The following is a 20477-nucleotide window of genomic DNA, read 5'->3' on the forward strand; positions in this document are numbered from 1 at the left end:
CTAGAAAAGGGTCATGTTTTATCTTCAATTTATCTATGTCTAACCATCCCATTTTAGTTTAGATTTACTGGTCTGTCAGTGTCGTCTTTTCTAGTTGTGAGGCTGTGGTGGTTTCAGAGGTTATAATTGCGAGTCAGAGAGAAAAGGAGCTAGAAGTAGGGTAGTGAGGACCACAACGTAGATATCAATACTTGGTGATGTTTGATATCATTGGAGGTTAATAGAAGTGAGTGAAACAATCTTCTGTCTTGTCGTCTAACTTTGCATCTAAAACTAGAACTCTGTTCACCTCTGCATCGGAGGCTTCGTCATGCAGAATGCCGCATTATTTTGTTCGTCAAAATTACAGAAACCGACGGAAACCATTAAAGTCAATGGGTTCCGTCATGCGACAGATCCAGCGCTTCCCTTTTTTCCCATTATTCCTTTCCTCTGACTAAGCAGAATAATGGAAAAGCTAGCGCAGCTGTGAACAGAGCCTTGGACAGTATTATTAAATGTGCTCCAATGTGTGAATTGCCAGTTCATAATGCACATTGGGTGGATCAATTAACTCACTCATGTCTACTGGTTTGGTGATGGGCCCAGGCTCTGCTCCGGTAGAGATGCAGGAGCTCTAAAGGGTAACAAAACATTCAACAAATTTCGGACATGTCATAGTGACAAGACAGAAGTTTTGATTGGTGGGGGTCCGAGCACTGAGACCCCCACCAATCGCTAAAACGAAGCTGCAGAAGCGCTCGTGTGAGCACTGAGCCGCTTTGTTTCTATTCTGCTTTTTTCCGGAAAGCCAATGTAGCGGTGTACAGGCTCACAGACTTTCTATTGAGCCCGTACACCGCTACATCGATTTCTGGAAAAAGCCGAACAGAAACTAAATGGCTCAGCGCTTACACAAGCGCTTCTGCAGCTTCATTTTAGCGATTGGTGGGGGTCTCAGTGCTTGGGCCCCCACCAATCAAAACTTCTGACATGTCACTATAACATGTCAGAAGCTTGTTGAACGTTTAGTTACCCTTTAAGGCTTTACATTGTACGAGTTGGGCTATGTTACACTGGAAGCCATGACGCTTTGCCGGATCCAAACGGTGCCCAATAGACCCCATTGTTTTTTAATGGGGTTTGTCTGGGCTTTATTGAGGTTGCCGTCATTTGACAGTAAGAATAGCACTGCATACTAAGCAACTCTTGTCGTCGAAAGTGACGGAAACCTAGATGGACCTCATGGCAGTAGGGCCAAAGAGCAGTGTAAACCGAGTCTTAGCCCTACATCATGAGTTAATTGGGCCAAATATGGATCTAATTCATCCTTCCTACTTATAAATCAATACCACAGTCAACACCTCAGCCAAATCCAAATTTAGTTTAAAGGGGTATTTCCAGAATCAAGATTTATTACTTATTCACTGGATCCACCGCAGGGACCCCCACGAGCCCGTTCCTCTTCACTGCACAACCGCAGTGGGGTAATTTTGAATGAAATGGCACACGAGCATGCGCGTTGCCATTCGCTCTGCACTCCATTTAATGTCTATGGGACTGACGAAGACAACCGAGTACTGTGCTTGGCTATTTCTGTACATCCGACAGACATTGAATGTAACAGCAGGGTGCATTCTCAACCGCCGCTCCATTCAAGGCCCTCATGGGGGGGGGGTGCAGTGAGGAGGTACAGGGGCTCGGGACCCCCATTCTTGTGGGTTCCCAGTGATAGGGCCTCCAGCGATCAGACACTTTTAACCTATCCTGTCGATAGATAATATAGTTTTTAAGAATACGCTTTTAGGCCCCCGGCACACAGTGCAGATTTTGTGCTTGCTGCAGAAGAAAACACATTCAGATCAATGGAACTGATTTTCAGCCACAAAATTTCTGCAACAAAATCAGCGTATGCTGGGGGACTTAAGTTACCTATTGGTTTCTATTTGTGTTCACCATAAGCAATTGAGATTTAAAGAACCTCAAGGATATGTCAGCTGCTGAAACAGGATAATCAGTCCAATAAGGAGGAAACCAATATAATTACATTGTTGGCTAGAAATGCATTCCCACACCTAGTTTTCACAGAGGGAACAATGATGGTGAGCATCTCTAGTTTGGTAATGTTGACACCCGTACCGGAAACAATACAAGAGAGGATACCAGACTAGCTTCTAATATTAGTCATATGTATTGATTTCCCATGTTCAGGACATCAATTTATTAGCCTGAGCTGAGTGTTTCCACAAAGAACATCTCTTATCCTGGAGGACCCAACACGTGCATTACATGTGCATCATGGGTATCATGTAATGCATCATTTCACCTGTGGTGGTGCTGTAGGATAATCAAAAACTTGCTGCCAGGTTCCCCTGCAAATTACAGGTGATCGCTGTGGGTCCTGGCAGTAGGACACCTTGTGATCAGCTTATCTTGGGGGATTCTTCAAACAAATAGGGATTGTCCAAAACAGACAATCCCTTTAAGAAAAAAAACCATTGGTCTAACTCCTCTGTGATATTTTGTCATCTGTATTTACTGATCAGTCCATAGATAAAAGCTAATTTCTCCACCCAACCACATCAAAGTCTAGCAACTTGTAAGTATAAAAATATTTCTATAGCCAACTTTGTACACAGGTAATGTGTCTAGACCATTCTGTATGGTGGTTATTCTTAATAATTCATCACTGTTTATCCACCTGACACATAATAGTGTGATTTATTGTGTTGATATCTCAGTATATCATCTACCACATTCTACCTTTCTTTTTTTGTTTAAATCTTCGCTCCGTAAGGTAAACATACATGGGGAATATTAATTACCTGTGGTCTAGTGAGCAACCTAGTCCAGCAGGTCTGCCAGCATCTGAGTGGTGTCTCCTACTGCTCTGGTAAATTCTCTGACAACAGGTGGAATATTCGTGCCAAACCACAGCACACATTGCGGGAATACTCACTGCTGAGGAAACAGCCTTTATTCGTATAGGCTATAGGATGCCATTGATGTGTACAGTTTGAGGAATCTATTGGCTTCAGTAAGCTGCTGGCACAGAAAATAATCTGTATCTATATAAACCTTTTGGAGCCCCAACTCCTTTTGTGGGATATCACATACAGCATCTATAAAAAAGTTTTCACATTCCCGGGGACTTTTTTTCAAATATATTTTAGTGTATAAACACATTGAATAACCAAGGTTTTATTTAGGCTTTTTGACTGTTAAAGAAAAAAATTAACCAATTTACAGGTATTACAATTATTAAACATAAAATAATTGATTGCATAGCTATTAACCCCCTTCAGGTGTGTATTTATCAGGTACCTTTGGCAGCAATCATAGCCTTAACTTTGTGTGAATATGTCTCTGTCTGCTTTGCATGTGAGGCCTCCACAAGAAAAAAATTCCCCTCGAAAAACTTGAACAGTTTTACAAAGTTCCATGGGCGCGGTTATTGGCATGAAGATTGCACCCCCAGTGGTCAGTGTACTTTACGTGTACTACAAAAGGAAGCATTTTTCTTTTCACCCATCAAAGTTTTAAACTAATGGTATGGTGAAATTTTACTTTATAGTGTCGTACAACGACTTCCGCGTTTTTCTGTCCAGGACGAGCTTCAGCAGCAGGGAAATATTGCAGATGGCAGGGCCCACTGGGTTGGGGAGACTCATGGCAAGCAGTGTAAACATGCTCTACATTTGTCAATCCAAGTTTGGGGTTAGACAGGGGGCCCACTGTGACTCGCCCAAGGATCCAAATACATCTGATGCCGGACCTGCTCTAGCTCTTATTGGTAAAGATCACTTGATCCTCTATTGACTTGATGGAGGAGGGCATCTGACTTAACCTTTAAAAATAACCCATTTCCGATATTGGCCACTTTTGCAAATGTGTCATATTGATGTGTTCTCCTCTCTCCAGGGTTTCTGTATTGTACCGTCAATCCTCCCATGGCTTTGGACCTGACTTTTGGGATCCTATGTGAGCTTCTTCAGCAGTGGAATCATGTTGCACATGGTGTCACCGTCCTCCTTGAATGGTTGCTAGGAGAAGATGATCTCGGCAGTCCAGAAACCACAAAAATGGTAATTATGCTGACCAATGTCCACAGAATTCCAAAAAAGACTAGACTTGAGGTGTGAAAAGCCTGCACAGAAAAATGATCCTGGACTGAGACTGACGTAACCCACAAGACAAAAATGTTGTGTTCTTCATATTACCAATTAGACGCACAGGTGTTGTGCATGCCAATGCAGTCATTTTACAAGGGGATATGGCAGGCATGAATGCGGGTACATAATAATTAAGCTGTGCAGTGCTTCCATGCCAAGGGGGCCCACAGGACTTTTACTATGACAAAATGAAAGCAAATGAGCAAAAAGAAACATAAACAGTATAGGTGTTTTAAGAGCTGTAATGATTGTAGTGAATTACTCCAATGTCTGCTGAAACCGGAAAAGCTTTATAGTTTATTAATCTCCAAACATTTACTTACAGAGCGAGGAGGCTGCTTAGGAAAATATAACTAATTTATGACATGGGCTCTGAGGAGCTTTTAATTAATAATAATAATAATATGCACAGGCTATTCTGATCTTAAATCAACTATATTCCGGTAAACAGAAGATGGAATCCAGATTGCAAGGTTCAAACATATTAATTTCAGCCATGATATAGTATTTCAGGTATGACCCATTTGTATTAGGCCTGGATTTTATTTATGAAACCACATAAGCCCAGGTCTGGAGACCTAATGACCTCTATTATTCATACAGAGGCAAGGCTTAAAAGGCTATGTAAACCTTTTGAATGGCATTTTTTTTTAAATAAAAAAGTAAATATGATTGGTGCAACTTTATAAATAGTCTTTTATTTTAAATTATTTTTACTTTTTGAGATACAGCTGCTCTGTAATCGCTATCCAGAGCAGTTGTATCTTTCGCTATGATCTGACTCAGTCGGTCCCGGGATCCACCTGTAATCTATCACATCTAAGTTCGTAACTTAGGGTGTGTTCACATCAGCATTCCGTTTCCGTTGATGGGTTCCGTCAGACCTTTTGGTCGGAGGGAACCCATCAATGGAAAAGCAAACGGAAAGCATAGCTTCCGTTTGCATTACGATTGATTTCAATGATTTCCTTACAGAACGGAGACAGACGGAAACCATTAGCGATGGAAGCATTACCATTGAAATCAATGGTAATGCAAATAGGAACTATGCTTTCCGTTGATGGGTGACGCTGACACTGAACCCGTCAGTCCCGCGGTCCTGATGGGAGCAGGATTTAGCGAACTATACAGCTGCTCTGTATAGAGAATACAGAGCAGCTGTATCTCAAAGAATTTTTTATAAAAATTATTTCTTTAAAGTTGCACCAATTACACTGAACTTTTTATAAAAATACAATAAAAAAATGGCAGGTTTACATAGCCTTTAATAGTAGGGAACAGATAAAGGCAATACACTGCAATGCCTAATTATTGCATGAGCAATCTAATGACCGGATGGTAGTCTCCTAGGAGGACGCTAAAATAAAATGTTTCATAACATTTTTAAAAATAAAAAAAAGGTTTTTTACCCAAAATTATGTAAGCAAAAAAAAAAGTAGACGTAATTGGTATCACCGCGTCCATAAAAGTCAAACTATTAAATTATCACATTCTTTAACACCGTAGGAAAAAATTCACAGGGCAATCATTGCTGTTTTTTGGTCACCTCGCTTCCCCAAAAAAAAAAAGGAATAAAAAGTGATCAAAAAGTTGCATGTACCCCAAAATAACACCAATAAAAACTACATCTTGTCCCGCAAAAAACAAGCACTCAGTGCTTAATCAACGGAAAGATAGAAAAGTTATATCTCTCAGAATATAGCGACACAAATCAAATTATTTTAAAAAAAAAGTTGTAAGATATAAAATAAACTATAGAAATTTGGTATCACCATAATGGTATTGACCCGCAGAATAAAGTTAACATCTTATCATTTTTACTGCAAGGTGAACGCGCTAAAAACGAAACCCCAAAAACAATTCCACCCCACAAAGATTTTTTCCCGTTTCCCACATGGCTATGTCGATGGAAAAAATAAAGTTACGGCTCTTAAAATTCAATGATGGAAAAACTACAACTGGGAGAGCCATAATGCACAGATGGCTTAATAATTTTAATAGATGCCATGTCCAGTTCATGAGAGCTCATCGGCGCTACCACTGGTGATAACGTGGACCTACAGCATAGGTAGTGAGTTTCCAGGATGTTACCAACGAAGCCTGGACCGTATTTACATATTGTAATTGCTCATTACAATATAAAAATGTTCTCACTTTGCCAAAGAAACTGAGGTCTGTACCGAGTGAGTTAAACCTTAGAAACTCGGATGGAAATCTATGTTATATCATTGTGACAAGCTTCTTCAATTTTTACAATTTTATGAACTATATTTTTGCAAATTGCAATATGAAGTATCAACATGAGAAATTTATAGGGCATCAACCAAAAATCCATTTCCATGCTGCAGTCTAAATAAAGTTATTTCAGAGCAAAAATAGTTTGCCTCGCGGTTTATACATAACTGCTTGTGCAAATAAAATAAAGTTTAGTCTGGACCTGTCGTTAGGTACAGTACATCATGCCTAGATAAATAAACCTGTCTAACTCACACGTAATGGGAAGTACACCCCAATGACAGCTAGCTCTTCCAGGAATGTCTTCAGGTGGGCTCCTGTCCTCCACATTGCTTATGAAGGTCTGTTAGAATACAGCAGGGCCCATCTGCTTTCTCGGATGACTGTAAAATCTAGAATGTCCATAAATTAGAATGCTCTTTCCGTCACAACGATAAACATGGCTGTATATTGTGCGGAATATAGATAACTGTAAGCCAAGATCACACACTAACCATATGTTCTTCTAACGTCTTCACAGGTGGAAGATGATCTCTTCGAGAAAGGTGAAGCCAACTTTTGGGCTGAGAAGCTTGTGTATGTCAGACTACTTTCGAAACACCTCAAGGAGCTCATAACCTCAACTCCCCTCTGTCTACAACCCCAGGACACAAAGCTGCTTCAGATTTCCCAGGCAGCATATGAACTATCGGAGAAAATACAGCGCAGTCTCCATGGTTTACCACCCACTCCAGGGTTCCTGAAAACTACCGAATATACCAGATTACTGATTCATAAAGAAAGGACGGAAAACTGTATTCAGATACTGGAACTTATTAATAAAAAGTAGACTTGAATCAGGAGATGGACAACCTGCTAAACACTGGTTCCATGTAGTGCCCCTGGAGCCTAAGGGTCAAGAATAGCTTTGAGTTTTTAAAACTTTTTTACATTTGTTGTCGCAATGTTTTGTTGCCACCACTTATTTTACCAAAGTTTTGCAAATAAAATAGTTCAGCTTTCATTATACATCGTTGTCAAAGTGTTTGATATTTCAGTTGCGGCCTGTTTACTTCTGCAGCGACTATAAATCTAGAGAGCTACATGTGTTTTATCAACCACTAAGGAGGAGCCATGAGCAGAGCATGAAATATGAGTTGCAACACAGTTTGTTCCTTGAAAAGATCATGGTGAAAAACAGGATGTCGAGAAGCAGATGCAAAAGATTTACCTCCCCATCTAATAGAATGATTGTAAATTGCAGGAGGATATTTACGCAAATAGAACAAACTAGAATTTGGAATTCAGCCTCTCTGTTCAGTTCCAGCAAACGTCTTCCAAAATTCTCAGCAGAGTCTTGGCCTGCCATGCATTGTATGTCTTAATAGGGTCCCAAATTAGACACAGCTCAATGCCAGAAATAAGCTTTAAAGGCCGTACGTCTCTCACTGTCCCTGCTTATATAATGTGAACGTGCATGAACGGGAGTTCACCCTACTAGAGTTACACCAGGGAGGAAATAGTTTTGTATATTCTGTACTGCCTGGTGTCAGACACCTGTGGTCAATCTTATGTTCGAAAATATTTTGGCGGTGAGGGACGCGTTCTATGAAAAAAAACAACATGGAGTTTAAAGTTCTATCAAGAATCAACATTCTGAAGTTCGGGTTATGGTTTTTGTAGTTCTTACTTATTTTATAACAAAAATAAGTGGCACCCCAATAGTTTTAGGCGTGTTTTCATAAGAGAAGGTCTTCTGCCAATAACCTCAATATAAGGGTATATGTATTATGATGTATTATGGAGTAGGTGTTATGAATAACTATGGCAGCTGTTTTTTTTGTAATTACTGTTGGTGCACAGTCTGGGATACATATGTACGATGGTCCTCGGTCATATCATATAGACACATTCGATGAGACAGGAGTAAGGAAGCCTGTTGATTCTCTGAATAAAGGGGCCACAGCGCTCCATTTAGAGGCTAACCCTGGAAATCTCAAGCACAATTCACACTATATAAAACCACCAGTTTTTGTGACGCTCCCTTTTCGATATTGGGCCTAATTTAGTAAAACTGTCTAACAGAAAAACTATTTTTGTTGCCCATTGTAACCAATTGGGGATCAGCTTTCATTTTGAACCCATTCCCGCCGCAGACGTTTTTCGTTTCTTTTATTTTTGTTTATTCTTCTCGGTCTTCCAAAAGCCATAACTTTTTTCTTTTTCCATCGACGTAGCCACGTGAGGGCTTGTTTTTTGTAACAGTACAAGTTGCCGTTTTTAATGGCACCATTTATTTGTACCATATAATGTACTGGGAAAGTTTTAAAAATAATTTTGTGAGGTGGAATGGTAAAAAAAAGCACAAATTCCTCCACTGATGTTTTGGGTTTTCTTTCGACAGCATTTATCAAGTGGTAAAAATGACATGTTAACTTTATTTTGCGAGTCAATACGATTCCAGCAATACCACTTTTTTTTTTTTTTTTACGGGACGAGCTTACGTTTTTATTGGTACCATTTTGGGGTACTTATGACTTTTTAAACACTTTATTGCATTTTTTGGGAGGTAAGATTTTAAAAACCATCAATTCTGGCCTTTTTTTTCTAAGCGGTTCACCCTGCAGGCTAAAGTGGATCAGTCAGATATTCATGCTGCCTCGTCCGAGAGCAGCACAAAGAAGTGACTGACACGCTGGTTTCATTGTGCTGTCTCTTATTACTTAATGTTCTGTAGTTTAGTAGAATCTACAACTTATACTTGTGGCGCACGATCAGGGCCGCAAGTATGAGTCCAATTATATTCATGCTCCCCCTGCTGATTGACACTTTTCTTCTTATGCACAGTAATAGGGAATAAACTGTCAATCAGCAGCTGGAGGGGGGGGGGGCATGAATAAATTAATATGCTTGGACACATATTGGAGCAATGACCATGTGGCAAGTGTACTATCTAAATACTCAATAACTGCTTAACAATAAAGGGGTTTTCCCATGAAGGAAATTTGACATATCCACAGGACATGTCATAAATGTCAGATAGATGCGGGTCCCACCTCTGAGACCCGCACCTATGTCTAGAACGGGACCCCCTAATCCCCGTTCTAGCTCTTTGTGCTCACGCTGCCTCCCGACCTCTTACTGATTACATGGTCGGGAGTTACGGAAACAGCCTAACTCGCTGAGCTACGCTGTTTCCGTAACTCCCATAGTGATAAATGGCAGTTACGGAAGCAGTGTAGCATGCAAGCTACACTGTTTCCGTAACTACTATTCAGTTCTATAGAATTTACGGAAACAGCGTAGAACAGCGAGTTACGCTGTTTCCGTAACTCTCGACCATGTAATCAGTAAGAGGTCGGGAGGCAGCGTGAGCAGAAAGAGCTAGAACGGGGATTAGGGGGTCCCGTTCTAGACATAGGTGTGAGTCCCAGAGGTGGGACCCGCATCTATGTGACATTTATGTCCTAACCTGTGGATATGTCATAAATGTCCTTCATGGGAAAACCCCTTTAACTTATAAGTGACAGCACGCTGAAATCAGCGTGTCTGTAAATTATTTATGCTGCAGCATAAATATCTGACTGCTCCGGTTTAAATATTACGCGTCAATACCAATTATGTTTATTTTTATTGTTTACATTACTTTTAGTGGGGAAATGGGAAAAGGTTTTTGTTTTTTTAACTTTCATAATTTTTTTTCCTTATACTCCTAAAAACGTATTTAACAAATTTAAAACAAAAATGAATAATAATTTGATCGCTTGAACAATACACTGCGATACTTACGGTATGCATTGCAGTGTATTAGCGTCATCCTATTAAGCCCTGACATCTGCCACTGGGGGAGAGTGGGAACGCCGCCATACACATTAGATGGTCAGACGGTCTTGCCAAAATCAGCGGGTTCAGCCAGCAAACATTTAATGTGTATGGCCGGCTTAAGGTCCATAGTGCCTGATAACATGTGCAACAATTGAAGTAAATAAGTGCAGCTTTTTTTTTAATTTACACCATTTAAACAACGGTTTCCTGTTCTGTAACAAAACATTTATCCATTTCACTATCTCTGAATCAAATCCAAGGATTATATAACGAGTCATTATATAATGAGTCATCTCCGTTATGTCCACACAGCAGTGTTACATATTTTTCACCTATTGAAACCATTCTTCACGATACCACAGACACTGACCTACAAAGCAAGAAGAAATAATTTTAAGGCTAAGATATTCCTCCCCTCCTTTATACTTTTCGCATATTGCAATGCGTAGGATGAAATCTCGCTCCAACTTTTATTTCAACAAAGTAAAATACACAAAAAAGCCACACAATGATGAGGTGGGAAACAGTCGGAGGATCAATTCCACATATATTGACTGTAACTGGTTTTAAATGACTGGAATGAATCATGCATTTATTTTTTTTGCTGAACGTGTACTTGACATTTTTCATACATTGTTTTAATAAAAACCAAAGTCTTTTGGATTAGAGTTTAATTTTTTTTTTAACCATTGTTTACGTGTCAGGCACAGAGCTCATTAAACCAGAACCAGAAAGAGAGAATGTTTTTAGGGGGAAAAAAATAAATTATGAAATATTCATATTATTTTCCTCATAGTTCAGCAGGAATACTTGGCTGCCCTGCGGGTGGGGGTTGAATTTTGATAATGAGTTACTGTAGATCTTGATATCTCTTGGGAAACCATTGATGGCATTTATTTTTTAGCAGGCAGATCAGAATGGCAATGTATATATATATATATGACTGCCTCCATTTTTTGTTCTTGCACTCCTCCCATTCTGCCCTGGGTGATTTTAATTTGTTTAATGCTGGTTCCTTCCATCCCCAGATACATATGTAGGCTTAGTCCCAGCTCTGGATGTATGTGCAGCGTAGGTCCCCACCTATGGAGGTCGCCTTGTCGTGTCTGGTGGGCAAATACTTTTTGATCAAAAACGTGCACTAAGAACCTCCCTATTGCAAGTAGATTTAGCACTAATGCATATTTATTTATATTTAGCAGTTTAGGTGACATAAGTGTTCGCAGTGTGCTGTCGCCATTTTTTGTGTGATTATATATATATATATATATATATATATCACAGTCATTTTTTTATGTATAAAACGCAGCACAGAGAAAAATGCTGCATTTTGAGTTAGAAAATGAAATCTGAAAGGGTTTCTGCACATCTGCGTCATGGCTACTGTTTATAACGGAAGCCACCACGCAGTGCTAGAACCGTTGCATGATAGATACCAGTGGCGCCGGATGCACCTCAGTAACGTATAACAGGGTCCGTCGGGTTCTACCGAGGCGTCCATGTCACGGCTCTGGAGGTATGGAAACTCACTAGGCCGCTCCGCCGTAGCGGAGTAGCAGCTTTCCAAACTACAGTCAATGAAAGTCTTTAGAACTAGAGTACCTGTATAGAAATTCTGACAGACACGTGGCGTAGCAGACTCCTTGCACAGATGACACTTGGCACAGAGGATGAACTAGACTCCAACACTAGACTTCGCTCAGGAACAAACAATTACTGGATACGGATACAGGATACGGGAACACTGCGAACAGGATACAACTAATGGACCATTTGCTAAACGAACATGGGTAGAAACAACAACGCTCAGTGCATTGCTCGAAGCCCGGACCGCAAAAAAATAGGACATGTCATTATACGGTCCGCAATTGCGGGGCAGGCTCAAAACAATGCATATCTTGTGTGTGCACAGTCCGTGATTGCGGACGGCCCGCAGATTACACTCCACGGCCCATCCACGCCATAATCACGGACCATGCACACAGCTGTGTCAGCGTGCATGAGGCCTTAGGCTTCATTCACTCGCTCAGCGAAAACTAAAAATAGAACTAGAAATATTGCTTGCAGAGGGGAAAACTGCAAAAAAATAAAAAATGCAACAAGTCATATAATGGCCAGAAATAATTTTATTCCTTATATACACACATATGACAGCTTATTCTGAAAAGTTAGGTACGCTTTAATAATAAATCTGTCTTCATTTAGCTCCTTTTAGTGGTGGTTGCAGCCAGTTGCTTATAAATAGTAAATAGAAGCAGGGGACTTGGAGCTCTATATGAGCTCCAACTCCGATCAAGATATAATGAAATTAATCAGCATAGAATTCTAGCCATATTAAGATAGAACATGATAGTTACACTTTAAATGAACACTAACTTTTCATACAACTTATGCTAATTTAATAGTATAACTGATCTAGAACAACTGTGTCATTTACTTACTGTTAAAATGTTATTGTCTTATCCATGCAAATTCTATGTGAAGTTACTGCCCCTTTCTGTAATCTGCTGTCCACCTCCTTTTGTCAAGCAAAATCAATCTCTAGTTACAGAGCAGAGGACGCAGACTGCAAGAAGTGTGGGCGTGTCTTTACTGCCTGCATACTGACGTCTCTGGAGTAGGGAGGGGGAATCAGGAGGAGGGAGCAGGAGCAGAGCCAGAGACATTGCCCATACAAGTCTATGGATAGGGGAGCAGGAGATGAGTGGGAGACACAGGCACATACAGACGTGAAGCAGCTGCTGATAAGTGTTTTATATCACACTAGTGTTGGATTCTCAGCTATACTGCTCATTACTGCTGTATAATGTCATCCATGTAGGTACAGCATCTATATATGAAATTGCCCACTAGCTCAGCGACAATTGAGAATTAGAAAGAGAGCCTACAGAGGAAAAAACGGCTAAAAATGGCATATACGAGTCATATAATGGCCGGAAATAGTGTTATTCCTCATGTACACACATATGACAGCTTATTCTGAAGAGTCACATGAAACGTTATGTACACTAAGCCTGGTAGCGCTTGCTGTATTGGACCTCTGTATGTACCCTAAGATCTGAAAGCATAATCACTCACATGTTTTCTAACATTACTATTACTACTTCCCACTGTACTAATTAATATTATTTATTACCCGTTATTTATATAGCACCAACAAGTTTGGCAGTACTATACACAGAAGTTCTTCATCCCAGGCAGATGCATAGATACATAAATCCTGGGTTCACTTTCTGAGGAAGCCAAGTTATCTCTGACTTGGCTACAAATACCAAGGGGATGTGGCAATATCTACAGTCCTCAGTTGATCCTCAGTTCCCAAGTCTTCCTTTTTTTTTTTAACTAATTTGCGCTGGAGTCTTTTTATTACTTTACGCGCATAACCCATTCCCTTCCTGCTCCGTAAATATACATCACTGGATGGCAGCACTTCAGTGCAAAAACTATACATTTCCCCACACAATCACATTCACGGGGGAGTGTCTGACGGCCGTGAATGACAGCCGCCATCCCGCCGACGTTTAACCATGTGCACGAAAAATAATTAACACGATTATTTTGAATTAACCACTTAAGGTCCGAGCCATTTTTTGATTTTTCATTTTTCACTTCCCGCATTCCAAGAGACATAACGTCTTTATTTTTCCGTCAATAGAGCGGTGTTAGGGCTTATATTTTGCGGGAGGAGTTGCAGTTTCTATTGGTACAATTTAAAATACCATATAATATACTCGGAAACTGAAAATAAATTATTTGCGGGCTGAGATTGGGAAAAACTGCGATTACTCCATTAGTTTTTGGGTTCCGTTTTTACGCCTTTCATCGTGTGGTAAAAACAACAACTTAACTTTATTCTGTGGCTCAATAAGATTACGGTGATATCAAATTTATATAGATTTTTTTATATTTTACTACTTTAAAAAAACTTTTTGTTAAAAAAATAATAGTTTTGTTTTACCACATTCTGAGAGCTGTAACTTTTTTATTTTTCCGTGCATTGAGCGGTGGGAGGGCTTATTTTTTGCGGGACGAGCTGTAGTTTTTATTGGCACCATTTGTTGTTACATATGACTTTTTGATCACTTTTTATTAAATTTTTTCTGGGGAGCTAAGGTGACCAAAAAACTGAGATTTGGGCTGTTTATAATTTTTTTTTTTTTACAGCCTTCACCGTGCATATTAAATAACACTATTTTGTAATAGTTCAGACTTTTACGGACGCAGCAATACCAATTTTGTTTACTTGTTTTATTTTTTTACATTACTTTAGAGGAAAAATGGGAAAAGGGTTTTTTTTTTACTTTTTTTTATTTTTTTACACTACTAAAAACGTTATATCACTTCTTTTTACACATTTTATTAGTCCCCCTCGGGGGCTTGAACCACCGATTGTTAGATCGCTGGTACAATATACTGCAATACTAATGCATTGCAGTATATCGTAATTTTTACAGGCATCTGTTAAGCCACAGGCCCCTGGGCTGCGATAACAGCCATCGTCACCCTCTGATCTCGTTGCGGGAGGGGGGGGGGCGATGAGCTGTCGGAGGGGGCCGCCCCCCCCCTCTTTTCAACGCCTCAGATTCTGCGGTCGCAATTGACGGCAGCATTTGAGGGGTTAAACATCCAGGAACAGCGTGATCGCTGCTCCTGGCAGTTAGTCCTGAGTGTCGGCTGTAAAACACAATTAAAACACAATTAATATACAGTTTTAGTTACAACCCATACTATTTCATTTTCATTTAAGGTGTTCAGTAATTGGATAATTAAAATACACCCCAAATTGCAATAACAAGACCTCACCTAGCAACATCAGAAAAAGAAAAAAAAAGTTATCCCTATTGGAATGCAATAAGGCTAAAACTGAAAAAACGACCTGCGTCTTGAAGGTCAGAATTACCCACGTCTATAGGCCTTATTCACACGAGCGTGTTAAACGTCCGTTGAAACAGCGGCCGTCCAGAGGACCTATCTAATTGAATGTGCCCGTTCACACAGCCGTTGTTTTAACGGACCGTGTGAATGGTCCGTGGAAAATAGGACATGTCCTATCTTTTCACACATCACGCATCCCTCCATAGACTCGCATCTTTGGGGTATGCGAGACATCGCGTCCCGCAGCGCCGAGCACGGACGCACCTCGGCCGTGAAAAACTGTCGTGTTTCACGTCCGAGGTGCGCAACGCTCGTGTACATAAGGCCTTAAGGGGTTAAACCTAATATGTGAATAACTAAGAAATAACTTTTTTTCAGACTGGGAAGACATTTACAAGAATGTCTGACAACTGCTACAAAACAGTGTACAATACTTATGTTTTTATGTACAAATTATTTATGTTTCCAATTAAAACCTAATTTAAATAATATATATTTTTAAACCTTTTTTTTTTTTTTTTATGACTATCCACCTCAACATTTTTTGTAATATTGCAGTTATCACACTGGCTGGTAGAGCAGCCATAATAGGTTTGACACTTCCTGTTTTTTGTAACTCACTTGTTAGCTTTGCTATATAGACTTGGACAGTATGAGCAGAGTCATCTCAATAAATGGCAATAGAGGTCTAGATGGCAGGATAGTAACACTATACATATAGCTAAAACTGTATGCAGCTCCACGGTCCCACTCTGTTCTCTGGGGGAAAGGCTGTAGTCCATAACTTCCTGGAGACGACTAGTTTATGACATTTCTTTGTCAATTAACCCCCATTGATAAATCCATAAACCAACAACACCCTGATCTACTGAATACATAAACAATACAGGAAGGGTTTGTCCAATATGGCCACCTCCAGGGGAAGTTTAAAATAAAAAATAAATCGCTACAACATTTTAAAAAAAGAGGAATTTTTTTTTCTCTTCTAGACTTACATCTAATTAATGAAAATAAGATTAAAGAGGTTTTCCCATCTTGGACATTTTTGGCATTTCTCTAGAATGGGGCTCCTTCATCCACGTCCTACTTTATCTTGCTTTTACTGCTGTCCGGCCACTGACATACAAGGTGGCGCGAAGAGCGAAAACAGCCGAGATCGCTGAGATTCAACTATTTCTGTAACTCCTATAGAAGTGAATAGGAGTTATGAAAACAGCATAGCACAGCGAGATCAGCTGTTTCTTGGAACTTGGGCGCTATGTAAAAATGTACTTCTATGGGAGTTACAGAAACAGCATCCAGTAAGCTCAGCTGTTTCCGTACTGCCAACCACTTCATAAGTCAGTGGGCGAGGGGGCCCCGTTCTAGAGATTGGTGCAGGCTTCTGAAGTGGTACCTGCATCTATAGGACATTTATGGCATATCCTGTGAATATGCCATAAATGTCTGAAATGGGAATACCCATTTTAATACATGGGACATTCACTTTAAAGAACGGCCATGCCACAGGCATAGGGAGAGGCCGCATGACAGGGGAAATAGGAAGGGGAGGAGGGATACAAGGCGGTGATTAGACGGCGCTCTGGTTTTCGCGCCAGTCTAACCAGAAGGAGCACACATAGTAGTTGTGTTAACTGCTTGCTCCTGCACCAGGCCTTCCCACATTTCCATCAGCCCCCACAGGATGTTGGACGTTAATCAGCTGCTGGAGCAGGCTAGCTGGCAAGCTGGGGTTCGTATTGGCTTAGAGCTCAGCTTGCCGGTCTGGTAGGTGGACCGGCCTAGTGAACCCGCGCCCTTAGCTGAGGGCATACAGGGGAGTGAGACCAGGGAGGGGGATCGCAGGACCACGATCCTCAAACAGTGTGTCCGCGGCGGTCCAGGGGGATGCGGCCGCCGTCCGGTTTGAGCCTGGACACTACTCTCTGGATCTGGCACAGGGTAGGGTGCCCCTCATGGGATCCTGTAGGCCGGGGTTTTGGGCCCTCTCCTTCAGGCCACAGTCTGACAGGAGTACCGCTTCCCGGCCGGATCCAGCGAGGGCAGGGGGTCCAGTGCACATGAGCTGGGGACACCCTCTGGCCCAAGATTACTCTCAACAGGATCTGCGGTGGGCCAGCTGGGCGATGCTCTGGTCAGGCAGCCGGTCTGTTTGCGTGAAGGCGGCTCCAGGACTTCCCGTCGACCGCAGTAGATGGTCGTGCGGGGCAACGGCAGTGGGCGGTGCTCCACTGGCTCTGCAGTGGAGAGACGACGGACTGTGCGTGCTCCGGCATCAGTTGTGGTTTGAGCACAGGTGGAGGGTGTCAGGAGCTGCCCTTCAGGTTCGTCTTCTGGCTTTGTGACGCAAGCTCCGGTCGACTCTGAGGACGATGATGAACTACAGGACGGATGACTAGATGATCCTGTTCTTCCGGCTGGTGGGATCACAGCTCCTCTGCAGCCCAGTGAGTCCTTGTCTTTTCTTTATTCAATTCCCGCTATATTTAGGATCCAGGGGTTGGGTGGGTGTCCCTGGTGTGGTTAGGGAGTCTGGGGTCAGTAGTGCGGGTCATGAGGATAGTGAGGGTGTTCTCGACTTGTTGGGCAGCATGCGGGAGTTGCCGTCGCGTTGCGAGCACGCTGGCGTAGCAGGGGGCCATCACCTGTTGCTGCGTGGCCAGCAGCTACAGGCCTGTCGTTCCCGTTCGTGGGAGATAGGTCGGTAGTGAGTGCTTCGGGGATCGTGAGTCCGGGGTGGCGGTGTCTGTACAGACGACAAAGATACTGAAGTCGATCGGGTCTGTTTGGTTGACAGGGCAAAGGGGGAAGTGTATGTGTGTTTTGAAGGCTCCCTTGTTGCTCATTTGAATCCCAAGGTAAAAGAAGAGATCTGTAAGGACGCATACGTCGAGATCTTTTCACTTCTTCCCTAAGAAAAATTTAATTTGAACAAACCAAAACGGGCAGAGAGTAAGGAGGAGGAAGAAAAGAGGAGGTACAAGCTTATACCTCAAACTTTCTCCAATTCTCTAGAAAGCATTCGCGATCTTGGCAAGCGTTAACGGAGAGAAAGCCCCAGACAATTGTTTGGGCTTTTTTTCTACATGAACGCCATAGAGGAGGCTTACAGGGTTTATAGCGGGATGACTTGGCTCAGGTATGATGAGCGGTTTAGACAACGAATGGCGGTCCGTCCAAGTATACGGTGGGATCAGAAGGATATTGGCTTATGGCTAAGGGCCCCGATGTGTTTTGGCAGGGAGTTTTTTCCAGGGGGTTCCAGCCAGTATGGACAGCATGGGGTGGGATGACAGTCGGGAGGAACTGCAGGCAGTAAAACCGGTCTTTGTTGGCAGTTCAATGAGGGACAGTGTAAGTTTGGGGTGCAAGTTCAAGTATTCCTGCTCTGTCTGCAGAGGGACATCGCATGGATCGTCCCAATATTTTAAGGAGGGAAAGGGGTCAGCTCAATTGGCCATGGGGGTGACGCCGGTGAGACTGGTAGAGATGCTTTCCTATCTAAATAGGTACTCGGATACGGTGAGGGCACGTTTATTAGAGTTGGGTTCTCGTGACGGTTTCCCTATTCTGTCCCCTCCACACGCTGTTCTTTTCACTGCGTAATTTGAAGTCCGCCCATGATTTCTTGTTGGTGGTGTCTAAAGAAGCTGAGAAAGGATGTGGGGCTTGGTAGAATGGCGGGCCCATTTGTTTCCCCCCCTTTTCTGATTTGTTAATTTCCAATCACATCCAAGGTGGGCTTCTGTAAATGATGGGATTGATCCGACTCGCTGTTCCGTGGTGTATACCTCCTTTGACGCGGCGGTCGATTGGGTGCGGCAGTATGGGAGGGGGGCACTTATGGCAAAAATGTATGTGGAATCAGCATTTTGTATGCTTCCAGTACATCCCAAGAGTATTCGGCTGTTGGGCTGTTATTGGGAGAGGGCGTACTTTGTGGATAGATGCCTTTCCGGCATAGGCTGCTCAATTTCACACGCCTACATTGAAGCCTTCCTGGAATGGGTGATTTGTGAGGTGGCTGGAGTTGCCTCGCTCATTCATTACTTTGACGATTTCCTTTGCGTTGGTCTGGCGGGGTCCCCAGCATAGGCTAGGCGATTCAGGGTGCCGCTTGAACCTGAGAAAACCCTCTGTCTATTTTGGTATTCCTGGGAATCACCATTGATTTGGAGCGCATGGAATGCCGGCTCCCCCCCCCCCCCCGGAGAAGTTTGAAGACTTGAAATTATTGGTGGACAGGGCGTGCCATTTGCGGAAGGTTACGGTGCTTGATCTGCAATCTCTCCTGGGGAACCTTAATTTTGTATGTCGAGTTATGCGAATGGGCCGGGTTTTTTGTTGGCGAGGGCAACGGCGAGGGCTTCTCATTATTTTGTTCGCTTGTCACACGAACATCGTGATAATTTGGGGGGTGTGGTCAGAGTTCCTTCGTCACTACAATGGTCGGTCGCTTATCATGTCGCCAGTCGTGGAGAACTTTGACCGGAACTTATTCACAGACACATCGGGGAGCGTGGTGTTTGGGGCATATTGCAGAGGTTAGTGGTGTGCAGTTCAGTGGCCTCCAGCCTGGGTTGAGGAGGGTTTAATGCGTAACCTTGCCCTATTAGAATTGTTCCCTATTGTAGTGGCGCTAACAATATGGGGGAAGGTTTTAGAAATAAGAAGGTACTTTTACATTGTGACAACATGGGGTGGTGATGGCAATTAACAATGTTTCAGCACCATCTCCTCCTGTTGTCTGTTTGTTACAGCATTTAGTCCTGATATGCCTGTCAATTAATGCTGATTCTCTTTCTCGCTTACAGTGAGATCGGTTCTGGCTATTCGCCCCGGAAGCTGAGGTGACAGGTCTCTCCTGTCCTCCACACTTGTGGGATCTGGCCTGCGGGGAGAGAATCGGCTGATCCATTCTTCTTTGGCTCCGGGGACATGGACACAAGGCGGCGTGGCGTGAATTGGAGGCTTGGTTGAGTGCTTTGAATGGGGTAGATACTGACAGTGATAGGGTGGTTGCCTTGCTGGCATTTTTGGGTCATGTGTCGGCTGCGGGTTGGTCGTTCGTGAAGGTTAATCGCTTTGTGGCGGCCCAGGCTTTCGTTTGTAAATTGTGGGGCCAGCGGGACGCCACAAAGGATTTTCTTGTTAGCCAGGCACTGAGGGGTTTAGAAGGGGGCGGGTGGTGCCTGATAGACATCGCCCGGTGTTGTTTGCCTTGTTGGAACGGTTGGGTTGGCAGTGGATGTTGTTTGTACTTCAGCGTATAAGTGCGTCTTGTTTAGATTGGCTTTTTCGTGGGCTTTTTTTGGTGTGCTTTGGGTGGGGGAGTTTGTGTCCCCTTGTGGGACACAGCCGGATGGTTTGTTGGTTAAGGATGTAGTGCTGCTGGACGAGAGGGTAGAGTTC

General features: G+C 42.5%; 1 protein-coding gene and 1 long non-coding RNA gene across 3 annotated transcripts in view; one reads left to right on the plus strand and one right to left on the minus strand.

The window, feature by feature from the left end:
- THADA (THADA armadillo repeat containing) overlaps positions 1-7394 on the plus strand; it is a 479325-nt gene extending 471931 nt beyond the window's left edge. For both annotated transcript variants that reach the window (XM_075863236.1, XM_075863235.1), the window contains exons 37-38: positions 3901-4064; positions 6907-7394. In XM_075863236.1, the coding sequence (XP_075719351.1) occupies positions 3901-4064; positions 6907-7215 (473 nt within the window). In that variant the 3' untranslated portion in view covers positions 7216-7394. The remainder of the gene's footprint in view (positions 1-3900; positions 4065-6906) is intronic.
- A 2945-nt stretch (positions 7395-10339) lies between these two features.
- Positions 10340-12710, minus strand: LOC142761392 (uncharacterized). The gene is made up of 3 exons (XR_012883626.1): positions 12632-12710; positions 11793-11934; positions 10340-10560 (listed from the first exon to the last, which is right to left on the minus strand). It is a non-coding gene; the product is annotated as an uncharacterized LOC142761392 (long non-coding RNA).
- Positions 12711-20477: the final 7767 nt, after the last annotated feature.

The sequence above is a fragment of the Rhinoderma darwinii genome, chromosome 4 (genome assembly GCF_050947455.1).
Source record: "Rhinoderma darwinii isolate aRhiDar2 chromosome 4, aRhiDar2.hap1, whole genome shotgun sequence".
NCBI lineage: Eukaryota > Metazoa > Chordata > Amphibia > Anura > Rhinodermatidae > Rhinoderma > Rhinoderma darwinii.